This window comes from Pempheris klunzingeri, chromosome 19 (assembly GCF_042242105.1).
Source record: "Pempheris klunzingeri isolate RE-2024b chromosome 19, fPemKlu1.hap1, whole genome shotgun sequence".
Classification (NCBI taxonomy): Eukaryota; Metazoa; Chordata; class Actinopteri; order Acropomatiformes; family Pempheridae; genus Pempheris; species Pempheris klunzingeri.
In genome coordinates, this window is record NC_092030.1 from 15,145,317 (window position 1) to 15,159,742 (window position 14,426).

Below are 14,426 nucleotides of genomic sequence, written 5' to 3' on the forward strand. Positions count from 1 at the left end.
AAACTTTCCAAAAAGACTTGATTGCCGTTTCATATTGCTTTTTGTATATGGGAGGCTGACTGTTTATAAAGCTATATACATAAACATGCAAGAGAAAAACACAGCAGTTTATCACTGTTAAAATAACAGAGATGGAGTCACTTAAGGTTAGTGTTGTACATGGCCAACCACGTATCATCACACTATTTTCTCATCCAAAAAACTAATCATTTCTGTACAAACATACTTTTTTTTTTTTTTTTAAAAAGAAAAGAAAAATACCACTTAACCAATTGAAGCAGTAATAAATGTGTGTACATAAAATAGTCTCTGAAACAGCTCCACTACTGGACACTGTGTCAATTTTTTTTCCAAACAGCCTATTTTCGGTTGGTTTTGATCAATTTAAAGTGAAGAAATATGCTATTTCAGTTTATTCTCTGAACAATTCTTTTGCGATGGCCGGGTATGATTAGCAGCTCCTCTAACTTTTAGCTGAGGTGAAGGCAAGCAGTCACGTCAGGATAATTAGGTAGAATATCATCCATGGTTATCCTTCAAAATGACCATATGTTTGAAACCACAGCAGTATTGTGCACCCATAAGCGTTTGAGGGGAAACTGTTAGAATTATCATTATTATCAATTATATTCGAAAAGGTAAAATTATATCTCCAGTGTTTTCGTGCTGGCCAGCAGGGGAGGCTGCAGCCCACTCAACAACCCCACTTAGCACTACATTTAGCATGGCTCAAAGATGTAGTGCTGTACAGGGAAAAGAAATGATACGCGGATACAAAAAATGACACAAAATAAAAACATCTGATGTTTGAGCTTTCTGCAGTTTTGATTTTACATAAATAATTGTAACAGATGCTCACATTACACCAGTATACATCAATATATTTCATGAAAGACATTAAAAAAGTTCATGGCATGAAACGTGTGCCTGTGATGGAGAAAAAGATTTATGACAGACATATAACTAATGAAAATGACAGCATTTATACAATCACTTACATTCTTTATAAAGTTGAATGAAGATTATTAACTAGATAATTCAATCATATTGTTTTGGATTCTCAAAATCAGTGTCACTGCAGTGTAATCAGTGACAGTGTGATCCCTTACATGAGAGGAAGATGAGAAATAAATAACAGCGAAATATTGTCCTTGCAACATCCAGTGTTGGTCTTTTTGGTTTTTGTCTCAGTTCCGGCCTAAAACAGGTCTTGCAACGTCCCAGACCTGCCAGTTGGGCCTGTGGCACACCTAATAATTGGGCAGTGTGCCCATGGTGGCAGTATCAACATAACCATTCACTGCCAGGGACAATTCGTCCTGTAGAGGCATAGCAGTGTGACTGCAGGATGTAGGCTTCTGTGTAATGGTAACAGTGAACGATGTGTAGCAGTTCTCTGCCGCTCCATTCATCTCCTCATGCTCACAAGGCCACCTGCCTTCTTCCATCAGCTCTCTCTGGAGCAGCAGCATGTTGTCACTGTTCACCCCCTTCACCTTGCTGTAGTCCTCCCCATGGGGCATCTGGGAGAAGCCTTCGATGTGGCCGCTACCTGACACCACAGGCTGGAGAAGCACCATGTCCTCCTCGTTGACCTTCTGCACCTCCACGTACTCAGTGGACCGGAGAGCGGGCGACTGCAGGCCAGCAGGTGCCTGTTTGCGGCCGATGCTGGAGATGTTGACTTCGCTGTGGGCCTGGAGTTGCTGACGGGCTTGTGACTGGGGATGAAGCAGATGAGGCTGCTTGTTGCTCAAGGAGAACTCCCAGTAGCCCGGTCCGTGAGCCTCCTTGGTACTGTGGCCAGGCTGGGTGAGGTAGGAGGACGTGGAAAGGCAGTGCTGTTTGGCCAACTCAAGTGAGCTCTGTTGGTTCAATGGGCTTGAGCTGTACTGGGGCAGTGGAGAAAACACAGAGGGCCAGGTCTTCACCCTCCCACTGGACATGTCAGGGCTAACCATGTCTTCATGAGCATTGGTCAACACCTCCCCCTCCCAGTCCTTCTGCTGCGTCTGTGCCTCCGTCCCCATTTGACTGCTTTCCTCATCTGTTTGCCTCTCTTCTTCTTTTGCCTCACCACACTTATCCATCAGCAGAGTGTGGCTGTCGCAGCTGCCCCGGCCGGAGTCGCTGTCAGATGTGGAGCTCTCAGATTTGAGGCATCCATCATGTAGATCCTTGCTTTCCTCCAGCATTAGCTCCTGCTCCTCGGGGACATACACTTGTAAATACTCCACCAGCAAGTCCTCATAGTTAGATGATGTGGTTGGGGGGAAATCAGACACCACCAGTGCACTAAAGATCTCCTCAGACTTGCCATTCTACACACAAAGAGGAAAATTCAGTTACAGAAAACTAGTATTACAATCAGGTAGAAGTGCTTTTTCTATCTAAATATGATTACTCGCAGCAGATTTGGAGCATCAAAACATTGTTCCATGTGTAACTCTTTACCTTGAGAAGCTGCGTATCAAATCCTTTGATTTTAGGACCAGGGACTGGTGGCAGAATACAATGCTTCAGACTTCACACATGAAAAAAGGAGACATCTGTGTTAGAGCTTTTGAGCAGAGGATGAAAATCAAAAAATATGAGAGGATAATAAAAATTGATGCTGTATACTACAAAAGCCCAGAGTGGCAGTGGTTATATAAACCTTTTTATTCTATGATCACAAAAAATGGCAAGTTAATTGACATTAATAAAAGATAACTGCTACTCTGTGATGGACAGTTTTAAAATCTTGAAATAACAGACATTGTTTTTCTTCACTAAATACTTGAATTCTGAATTCTAAATTCATGATTTTTTCAGTGGCAGTTAAGTTATAGTCAGATGCTTCTTTTCCTAACTAATTAAAATTCATAAATGAATTTGATCTGTGGTTATCACAACAAAGCCATGACTGATGTCCCTACATAACAATGTAATTAAATTGTTTTCCCTGAGTGATGTGCTCAAAAAAGAACTATGTAAATGCAAAATGCAAATGATCATTGTTTTACCTGCGGCTATTCATGTGTAGCAACCAGGTGAGGATGAGGAAGATGAAGGCAGAAAAGACAGTGATAAGGATCCACACAGACTTCTCCCGATGGAAATCTGGAAGACACAGCATACAACCTGTACTGTCTTACTATCTATTTCCTCCTATGATGATTTATATCATAGTCTATTGAAGCTGCTAATAAGCTAACCATCCTCCTTTCACCCCATTTCCATAACTAAAAGGATGCTGGTTTGCTTTTTTAATGAGACAATTGAAACCACTATGTAGATAAGAGAGTGGTGTTGATCTTCTCCTGTACCTCTAAGTATATCTCCCAAAATGTTGAAATATTACTTTAATGAATGTATTATATCTATATATTTAACTATATACTATATATTGTGTAGAAAATTGTTGGTAGATGACTTACAGTCAGGAACTTTGATGTAGGAGGTGGAACTCCATTCACTCCAAAAGCCATGATCAGGTTTACAGCGCACCTGAACAAGGTATGTACCACCTGACCGCAGGCTAAAAATGTTAAACATTTTCTGCTGGCCTGCAAGATGCACCTGGAAAAAATGGAAAAAAACAACACAGGTCGGAGGTTACAGTCAGCTGCCTCCCAGAGGTTACTCAGGGGCTGTTCAGGGGTTAACTTCCAGGCCATTCCCTTGCAAGAGTAATAAGTTACGTACCTCCCAGTCATTTTCCCTCTCCAGCTTGACCCGGAGCTCGTAGATGAGAGTGATCCAACCGGAGCGGGTGTCAGCCTTATGTGGTGGTTCCCATGAAACCCGGAGGAAGGGCCAGCCCTTGTCCTCCATTACAGTTACTGTTACCTTCTCTGGATGATTAGGCTTGACTGAGGAGGGAGAGAGAACATGTGAACGAGGTAGCCTGTGTTTTATATGTGTATGAGAGAGGAAGGTGGGGGAAAATATTTAAAGCGGGTTATTATGTATGTATCATAGTAACACAATAGGCGCCAACTGTGTCTGTGCAAGGTCAAATAACTACGTCAGTTTCCAGTGTACAAAGAGACAAAGACATCCTAAACAAGATATTGTGTAGGACTGATAACCAACATAAGTCAGTGCAGCTATTAGAGACAAGGGGAAGACTTCCAGATAGGCATTCTCAAGGGCAAGGTGGACACTTTAAGTCTTTTAATTCTATGAGTTTGCACTCCCTTTGGAACAAAACAACATGCTTTTGTATTCAGACATGGTAGGATGGCACTAGTTCCATGTCTCATACAATATTTATTGTTACATAATATAACTAAGATCTGGCCAGTATTTATATTTAATTAGATGTCATATGAAAGACAAAGGCTGGAATTGTTCCACATTTTTCTTGTTGTCAACAAATCCCATGAAAAGAACAAAAGCAGCAGTGCGTTAGTTCATCTCTCCCACCTGTCTGTGGCTTTCATCCCCAAGCCCCATTTGCTCCTACTTTTAAAACAGGTCACAGATGTATTTTTTAATTTAAAAAAGAATGGCTAAGTAATTCCCTAAAGCGAGGCACTGTAGATTTTAAAAAGTGTCACTATGAAACACTATTTTCAGCCACAGATTAAAACGTATTTGGGGTTCTATAGTGAGTATTTCCGGCAGCATGTAATTATAGTGTTAAGGGTCTATGGCACAGAGGAATATATTAGGTGTGGGATAAGTTAGGGGGATGAGTTCATTGTTGTTGTTTTGGTCTTTTTATGGGATTTGTAGACAATTAGAAAAATATCAAGAGATCTATACAAGTCCCTTGATTTTTCTTTTGGTTTGATCATAATCAACCTTTATTCAGCAAGCTACCAAAATAATTTTTTTTAATTTCACTGCTTTAAAATGGTGACCTTGAGTGCAGCTGGAGGGAGGGTTAGTACACTCAGACAGCATTAGCCGCAGTGTAACCCAGTGTGCCATTGAGCAGCTGTGTGGGTGCGTTAAAATACACTTTTTTTTAATCCTCATGGGGAAATTGTGCCGCGAATATCACGCCAAACCACAAAAACAAATGCGACCCAAAAAACAAGAAAGCGCACAGCCTCACCTATGTACACCACATCTATATCCACGGGGTCGGAGAAGGTGCTGCCCAGTGCGTTGGTGGCCACCACGGTGATGTTGTAGTTGACCCAGATAGAAGTGTCGTTCTTGTTGAAGAAGCAGGAGTTCTCCCCCGCTGTGTGGTAGTCGGGACACTCGTACACCACTTCAGAGCTGCAACAGAGGCAGGGGAACAGCATGTAGTTCTCATGTGTGCCTTTGTGCCGTTACATTTCTGAACAACAGCATGCGTTTCCAAAGCTACAATTCCTGAACGTGTGAGTGTGGGTGTGTGACACAAGATGAGGCACACACGAACAGAGAGACATGTTTTTTTTTGGAAGAAAATGCCACAACACAAGAGTGGACAACTACTGTGCCTATTTCCCACACTCTAAATTAGCCTTTTCGTTATGCTCGTTTTATTCTGTCCTGTTACGACTGCACCTTGTATATCATCCTACTGCAGGTTTGACTCATTTCTAGGTTGTTTTGTTTTCAAGAGAACACTGAAAAATAACAATGTGTTATGTGGTATGTCGTGAAATGTGAACTGGATCAAATATTCTCAGTCTCTGTCTCATTCTACGGAATGTAACCCATTGACCATGTTGCTTGGAATAACAGATGTCAATATCACTGGAAAACATGAAAGGCAACTCTATAGGATGCTTACATTTTGTGCAAGGAAATGTATTCTTCTGAACTGGATTACGGACAAAGTACCATCTAAAACCCAGTGGCATCGGACAGTATTTGAATTTGTGTCCTTGGATTATTTAACCAGCAAATTACACAGCAGAGATCATGTGTTTCACAAAACACGGGACCCTTTTATGTCATATATTGATCTGGACATTTTTGCTATCTTGCATAGAGGTGTAATGTGAACTTATTTATATGACGATATTGCAGCCTTATATTGACTGACTCTGTGTTGTCCACCTGTTTTTGATCTGAGCTGGAATGTTCTGTTTTTCTTTGTTTTGTTCTTTTTCTTTTCTATAAACAAAAAATCAATAAACATATATTGAAAAAAAAACAAAAAAAACAATGTGTTATGTATGAGCACTTAGCCACAAATCCCAGAAGACTTGGGTGCTTTAATCAACACAACTGTGAGTGTTTATGTTAGATACAAGGTGAGCGTGTTGCTCTTGCTGTGGCAGGAACTGGTGCTGAATGGTAAGAGGACCCGTTCAGTAGGGGGTAGATCTCGGAAAAATGGTGCGAGCTTCTGCATGCATTACACTCACCCTGTGGTGAAGCTCATTGCTGTGAAGTGAGAGGAAGCACAGGGTAACTACTCTGAGGATGGTGTATTTATAACCTCCACAGACCAACGGCAGATATAGCGACGATAAGAAAAATTCGCAATGGCTTCATTTCAGAGAAAGCTGGAAAAAACTGTTCGTAGATATACAGTACAGTTGATTTGACTCATGAATCATGCTGGACAGCACCTGCATTTTTAACTAAAGTACATTTCTTGTGTGGCTGCACATGTTTGCATTGTTCTGGTGGGAATAAAAATCAAAATTTAAACTGCAAGCTGTAGCTTCAGATTTAACAGACATCTTGTGACTCTGTTAACTCTGACTCTGTGAAAGCAAATACGTGTAGTTCCCAAAATGTTGAACTACTCCTTTAATACATCCATTGTACCTTATCTTAACAATATTTCATACATATGCATATTTCCTAAAACTATGTCCTAAACATTTTCTGCAGCACTAACACAGTGTATGTCCATAGTGTATATCTTCGCCTTCCTTCTTCTGCCCTCAGCTAATGCAGCCTTGCTAATTGGCCGCGTTAAGATTTGAACGCAGCTTTGTAGATGAACAGAAATGTTCCAGTACCTCCTCTCTTCCTCTGCATCTGTGTCTGTTCCTTATCAACCTTGCGTAATTTTAAAACCCATAGCCACGGGCACAACCGAAGCCACATGACTCTCTGCAATCTTTATCCTCTTATACCTATCTGGTGCCCTCAATGAACCACCAGGTAGGGTTCTCACTGGCAACTGTGAACCTACCTAGAGAATGTAAAGATGTCCAATAGCATTTGCAGCAATTGCTACATTGATGCTATTCTTCTACTTCTTCTACCTCTATATTGATGTAACATCCTCACCTTTGCTGACTAATACTGTAGACCTCTTCAGCCTAAACCTATTTTTCCATCCAATGTTTTGTTTAATTTTTCCAAAATTACGCTAAATGAAGAGAATTTGTCTCTGCATGACATTGGAAGCCACTCACTTTTCTTTACGATAGTACAGGGCGTGGGTAGTTGGCAGTCCCCCATCAGAGCCTGGCTCCCACCAGCAGGTGAAGGTCTCTTTTTCAGGAGAACGACATCTGGTCAGTGTGGGCTTTCCTGGTGGGCTGTAGCCTAAAGACAGACAAGAAAAAGAAGAAATCAAAGCAAATACTAGATTACATACTGAACAGTGTGCATTATATATCATAAATAGAGAACAACATGTGAATGATAACATACCAAAAAATATGATGAACACACAGATCAACAACATAATTACTTATCAGCTATGAACTGTGCAGCTCTGTCCTGTTTCCTGTGTGCAGACACCTCTTAGATGTTTTTATTCATTGCCCAAAACTTAATAAAGATTGAGGCTATGTTTCAAGCCTGGCTTCATCCAAGCACTTACGCATTCCCTTTGCATGCAGCGTGAAGAATAGCAGCAACAACAGTGTGACCTCCACGACTTTCTTCATCATGGCACCACAAAGCCTGTTGGATGGAACGAAAAATAAAGAAAGAAAGGTAAGCATGTTGGCATATCACATGACCCGTGAGACAACGTAAAATGGCATCCACAGGTGGGCAGTTTAGAATTAGTAAAGAAAAAAACTCTGTGATGAAATAATGCCATAATTTTCAATGATACAGTACAGGAATAAAAAGCAATTTGTTTGAGAACATTACTGAATCCTGTCATTCAACTTAACTTACAGAGTACCTGGTACCTAAACAGACATGAGAAGTATTAAAATGGCAATAGCTCTGACTACAGACCACTAAATGTGATTAACTGAAAGAGAAAAACTATTCTACAGAGAATGTATGCGATTACACTACAGATTAAAAACCATCCTCTCTGTTTCTGCCTACCTCTACCAGCTGGCACATGCCTCATAACCGATTGCATAACCTTAGTTCGAGCTTTTGCCTCAACAACAGAGAGACACACACAGCGAGGGGCTGGTTCGCCTCTCTGCAGACCAGCCTGACTCCCATTCACATGACTTGGAAATCTGCATTTCTCTAGTCATGTGCAGATGTTTGAATTATTACTCGGTATGACCCTTCATCTCTGAAAGGGGGATGATAAGAGGAGGGGAAATGATATAGAGGTTTAATAGACAGGAAAGCTGATGTTGTATCAGTGAAACCTAAGTACAGGCAGATAGCACTTCCCCTCACATGCTCTCTCTCATATGCTCTCTCCCTTTCTTCTGATTACTGATCATTTGTCGCTGTTGCAGGATTTGACATGTTGAACAGTGAGACTTCTTGACTCTGGTCCATCAAGGTCAGGAAAGAGCTTAATGGACAGATGCCTATTCACATTTCACATTTTGTATGCAATAGAGGCTAAATAAACCCTTATATGTAAATGACTCCTCTACAACCAAAGCTTTAGGCTCTCTAAAAACTGTTTTGCTAAACGAAAGCAAATGTAAAAACGCCCAATGACACATGTACCATGTCCCAATGATAGATGTACCAGGAAATGTGCTATAAGAAATGCATTTACAAACAAGTCAGAGACTATTATGTGACTATATTTGGCTTGCCTTAAGCCACCACTCAAGTCACTATTGCCTCAGAAAAAAATAACAGTGAGCTTGGGTGGGAAAATAGGAGCGCTGTAATAGATGAATGAAAACACACTTTCACAGTACATTTGCAGGAAGCTTGCTTTAAGGCTGCTACACTTCCTAAACATCATAGAGACCTTCGGCAAGTGACTGTTAGAACTCCTCTTTATGGTGCCTTAATTTCAATTTCAGCATCATCATGATCTGATAATTGGCATTAAGGTCAAGGCACTGGATTAGCCTCCTGCTGCATATAGCCTGCTTACGTAACCGGTAGCCCAAACTGAATAAGCTGCTAAGCTGGCAAAGTGCTGGCCAACAGTGCGAAGCTCTTCCTTCACAGATAATATTGGTCTGAATGTTACATTTAAAGTTTATTGTATGGTTTCTAAGCACTTTTTCAATCTTAATAAAACATTTTCCAGTTTCACCACGGGAGCACTTGGCCCCTGATCTTGGGCATCATAAAAAATGAGTGTACTTTTACTGCTTGCTTGCTTGCTGACCCACTGCTCTACAGTTGTGCATAGGTTACCACACAGTGAAAATTATAGATGTACACTTGAGAAAATGATCAAAAAGCAGCCAACTGAAAGTGTTGTAAAGAGCACAGGACTCAAAAAAGATCTTAAAAGGAGCCAGTCAGGGCATTCAGAGGCTAACTTGAATTCAGACTAGTGAATATGACTCAGTTTTCGTCAGTGGATTCCACATTCCAAAAGGCGAGGAGAGGACGTGTCAGGTGACATGTTGAGGTAAAATGTGAGCAGTGAAGCAAGACGATCCCCTCGGGCATTGCTGTACAGCAACTCACCTTAGCAAAGGTGATTCATAAGGGACGTTTCTTTTTCATGCAGGGTCACAGCAATCTGAAGAGCACCAAGAGACACAACTGAGCACTGCAGCAGCAGAGCTACAGCAGTCCTGTTTCTAAGAGCCTGGTTCTCTCTTGCACACAAGGCACACATATCCTCCGTGATGTACTGCACTTTCCTCAAGGCTCGATTGCATCACTGTTGCCACTATACTATTTGACTGCTTCAGTCTATAGACTAGAAAACAACAACAGTTTCTTCTATGGTTTAAGTTCTCAGAACATAAAGATAATGTGCATTACAATTTGTAAATCTGGCCATAAACTGTTGTGCAGCTTGGGTGAAGGGTGAATATGTAAATATGAATATGTAAATATAAAATCTTCCTGTCCAGGCTGTAACAGACTAAACACACCTCAGTTATAGCAAAAAATCAGTTTGATCATCAGCACCAAGCCTTTCTGTTCCCAAGAAGATGAAGACCTGACTTTAATGGCCTCAAGGCCTTTGGTCAATTGTCACCCTCAGGGCAAACCTTTAGGCATGTGTGAGGCAATAGAATTAATATTTGTACACTTATTTGAATGAATAAACAGCAGAGTGGGCTAATCAGAGGTTATTTATGACAAGATGTCATCACACTTTTCACATACAGCTCCCACTCTCCCAACTACATACCATAAACCACAACTCACCTGTTGCCCTTTTCAGAATCAGCTACAGTAACAGTGACACTTTACTGTGAATGTGTGTTCCTGTGAAATTGTACTTCCTCCACTGACTTGGCCGAACAATATCCTGTGCCATTATATGTTTTTTAAGCACTCATGCAGTGAAAAAACACCTTCAAGGAGAGCAGATAACTCACCCTTCGCTACCTGCAGCTATAATGACCCCACTGATCTTCCGGCTGAAACAGCTACCTGTATTTATAGTATACCAATAGGCAGCTTACCACTCCAGTGTTAGGTAGAGCAACGAAATATTGCTCCAATACAGACAAGTGATTTGCAGAGTGGCCTCTGATTTCTCCTAGCACAGCTGGGCTGTAATGGATAGATTTGATATAGATGGCTTTGCCAGGATTTAATTGAAACTGCAGTCGTGTGTTTTTCTGATGATGGGTGTAATTACATCCCAACTCACCTCCATGTGGTTCGTCCTTATCAAATGGAAGCATTGATTAACACAGAGCTGGACTGTGTGTATATGTGAAAAGGCCAGCGAGAATTGACACTTCTTTTGTAATCTAGTTGGAAAAAAAAATGAAGGCAAGTGTGTTATCAAGTAACTGTCTTATAAAACAGCAATAGTCATAAGGTTGCAAAGAGAAGACACCGATTACTATGTGTGTCACAGCAGCAGCTGCCACAAAAACTCGAAACCCCACATTATAAATGTCTAAATAATGGCAATAAAGCTTGAAGATTCTATTTCATTCTATTCTTCTCATAGTACAACGAACTTACGGTTATATCAAATGAGCCTATGGTGTTTGCATTTCAGTAGGTCTAAGAAAAGGCAAAAACCAGCACTACCTTTCTGATCTGATCAAACTGGAATGCACTTTTCAGAATTGTAGTCTTGGATAATTCATTTTTGATACATAAATTATTGATAAGATAAGAAGTTGGCGACTGAGGCTCAGAGGTAGAATGGGTTGTCCCTCATTCGGAAAGTCAATCACCGGCACAAAGTGGATCAATCACCGGCAAGACACTGAACCCCAACTTGAAACCCCAACTGAAAGAATACTCTCCTCCAACTTAGATTCCTCATGTGTGAATGATGTGTGAATGGGTGAAAGAGGATGTAATGTAAAAGTGCTTAGAGTAGTCGAAATGACTAGAAAGAAGCCGTACAAATACAGGCCATTTACCGTGGTAAGCAACCTTTTAAATATATAGGCACAAGCAATGCACCGTGACATGGAAAAGACTCTTTACAACAAGTCTAGACAGATTTTATGCTCCAGTCAGATTGTGTGACCTAATAATTACAGCTGTAGTTTGCATGCAATGCCCGACACTGACTACAGTACATAAAGCCCTGGTGCAAGACTAACAGTGGAAAGAGTCAGTAAGCTGCAGGCACCTAAAATTGTAATCCAGTATTGAGTTGATCAGCTTGGTGCTATAAAAGCCGATGGCCCCTTTCACCTTTTCCTAGCCTGACCATAATGCTAATAAGCGTGCGGGGGAGGAACAGATCGTGATCATGGAAATCCCATTACAAGGCAGGGGACCCCAGCATCATCATCCTCCTACGCTGAAGGAAATAGCCTGCCAATCAATCAGCTGTCAAACAGGGAATATGTCCTCATCCAGAGCAACAAAAAGAGAATCATCACTCCCACTTGTTCTGAGTCTATATTGTGGGAGTTATTACACAACTCAACTTCCCTGCAATTGTCATAGGAATACTATACTTAAACAGGTAAACTGATTCAGAGTTGAATAAGTTGTGACTGATCATGGCTGACATTTATTTGTATGACTCCGTTAATTTCATTTCATGCCTTGTCAGTACAGGGCAAATGAAGGATTCACCATGTGCAAGTTCAAATTTCAAACAACCATTTGACTCACATGATTTGAAAACCTTCTATTACTCCCAAAGGTGTTCATCCAAGAACTAAACCCTCTTTTCCATCTCCATCTCAAACTGTGAAATACATCAGTGCTGCTCGAGTCTTTAACTGTAACAAGAGGCATCAACAACTTTTCTTACGTTTGGAATAAACAATAATGATAGGACGTCCTGATCCTTCAGTGCACTCTTACCTGCGCCTTCAGGCAGTTTGCAGCAGTAATGCACAGATTTGCACATCTGTAACATTCAAAGTGGGACATTACATGCATTCAGGTGTTGTTTTAAAGTCTTTATGGTTTGTACAACCATCAAACGGTCCATCATCTGCAGCTGCTGCTCACCAATGAGTGCAGTGAACTCTTCGTGATCTCAGCCTGGTCCGGGTTATACAATCTGTAGCTACTGGGGAGGAAAAGTGTCTCTTACCAGCAGCTGACAGGAGTTTTCAGTCTCTCCCTCCGTGCCTCAGCCGTGCTGACTCCGCACATGCATTACCGACGGACCCAGGCAGCTTAGCCGTCCAGACAACAGAGAAATCTCAGCACCCACCCCCGCGTCTCTGTGGGCGTGAGGAGGGCGGGGCGGAGGAGCTCAGCCTCCCTGTAAACCCCTCCCACGGCTTAGGCAGCCACACACGTGAGTGTGACGTCCAGCAGAGGTTCCTCAAAGGCGTCACAGCTGAAAGCAAACTGGAAGATTCCCAGTCCCTGACTTGCCCAGTTTGTTTTCAATCACTCATTGTTCCATCTCTCTCTCTCTCTCTCTCTCTCTCTCTCTCTCTCTCTCTGTGTCTTACAGTAAGGGATTGGGTTACACTTCAAGTGGATACGGTTAAGTTAACTTTCCAGAAAATTAACGACAGTCATTGCAGTTTCCACTTAAGTGTGTGTCTGTGTCAAGATGAATAGATCAATTAGATCAATATGGTTGGGGGTCTGCCACACCAGACAGGACCCCTGGTGCAGGCTGTGCAAAGATGCTCCTGAAGCAGTCCAGCACATAACAGCATACATGGGGCGCCATGGACGTACAGGAACATTTGCGTTGGAAGTCCCACGGTCAGAATGGAAGACGCCTCCCAGGGTGGCTGAGGATGACCAAGCTAACCAGCTAAGCTGCTGTGGGACTTCTAGATCCAGCCTGACAAACTGGTGACGGCTGACCAGCCGGAAATCGTGTTGATTGACAAACAACAGAAGAAGGCCGTTGTTGAGTTAGAATTTTAATTTTGCCATAAAATGTCTCACTGTGAGAGTGGACAGATAAAGTCATTCTTCTCCTGTATTGTTATGAGAAGCAGATAGAAAGAATGTACCCGACAGCCCTTGATTGTAGTGCTTTTGTTTTGCAAAACATATTCTAAAGTTTGATTATAGATACACGCCTTTGCAAACAACACCCACAGCTGTTAGATTACCATAGAATCACTACAGGAACGTGCTATCTGTGAGGCACGAACCTAACAGCAAATCAGAAAAGGTTATGTACTTTATGATGTCCAACAAGCATTTAAAAATGAGATGAGTATTGAAGCTCCTCTGACCGGCCAGCCCGGGGGTCCGTCATGAGCCCAGCGCTGCGAGTACTTTACGTGTGACCAGAATAAACTGCTTGTGAGACCAGACTGAAAACCTCCGGCTGAAGTTCTTGGGCTGTCAATGAAAGAATCGGAAAGTTTCTAACACCGTGTTGATAGATAAGAAGCTTGAAAAATACCAAAGGCTGAAAGAGGAGCTGAGGGGTAAAGGCAACAGTAGTGCCAGTGGTGATTGGAGCACTGGGGGCTGTGACCCACAAACTGGGAGAATGGTACAATATCTGAGTTCTTTGTGCACAGAGAAGCCAAACTCCCAGGCCAGGACAACACATGCTGCTACCTTAGTGACTTAACTTGCTCCACGTATGAACAAACATTGTAAAACATGTTGTGACAGTCAGAACGCTGTGACCTGCTGCAACAGTGTTTACCCTCTCACTGGTTCCTCTCACTGGAAGCTGTATACACAGTGTAGTATAATATGGCACTGGCAAGGACAAATTCTCTGCAGAATGAGTAGGACTTCAGGACTTTTACATGTAGTGGGGTATATTCACAGTGTGGTATTGGTAGCTTGATCCCTCCTTA

General features: G+C 41.8%; 1 protein-coding gene across 1 annotated transcript; it reads right to left on the reverse strand.

The window, feature by feature from the left end:
• Window positions 1-1,078: 1,078 nt before the first annotated feature.
• prlra (prolactin receptor a) lies at window positions 1,079-12,800 on the reverse strand. Its single transcript, XM_070850092.1, has 9 exons — window positions 12,728-12,800; window positions 7,717-7,803; window positions 7,308-7,433; window positions 5,048-5,217; window positions 3,688-3,854; window positions 3,420-3,561; window positions 3,006-3,102; window positions 2,455-2,524; window positions 1,079-2,321 (listed from the first exon to the last, which is right to left on the reverse strand). Exons 1-9 carry the CDS (start codon window positions 12,787-12,789, stop codon window positions 1,251-1,253), a joined length of 1,992 nt encoding a protein of 663 aa, XP_070706193.1. The 5' UTR covers window positions 12,790-12,800; the 3' UTR covers window positions 1,079-1,250.
• Between the last annotated feature and the right edge of the window lie 1,626 nt (window positions 12,801-14,426).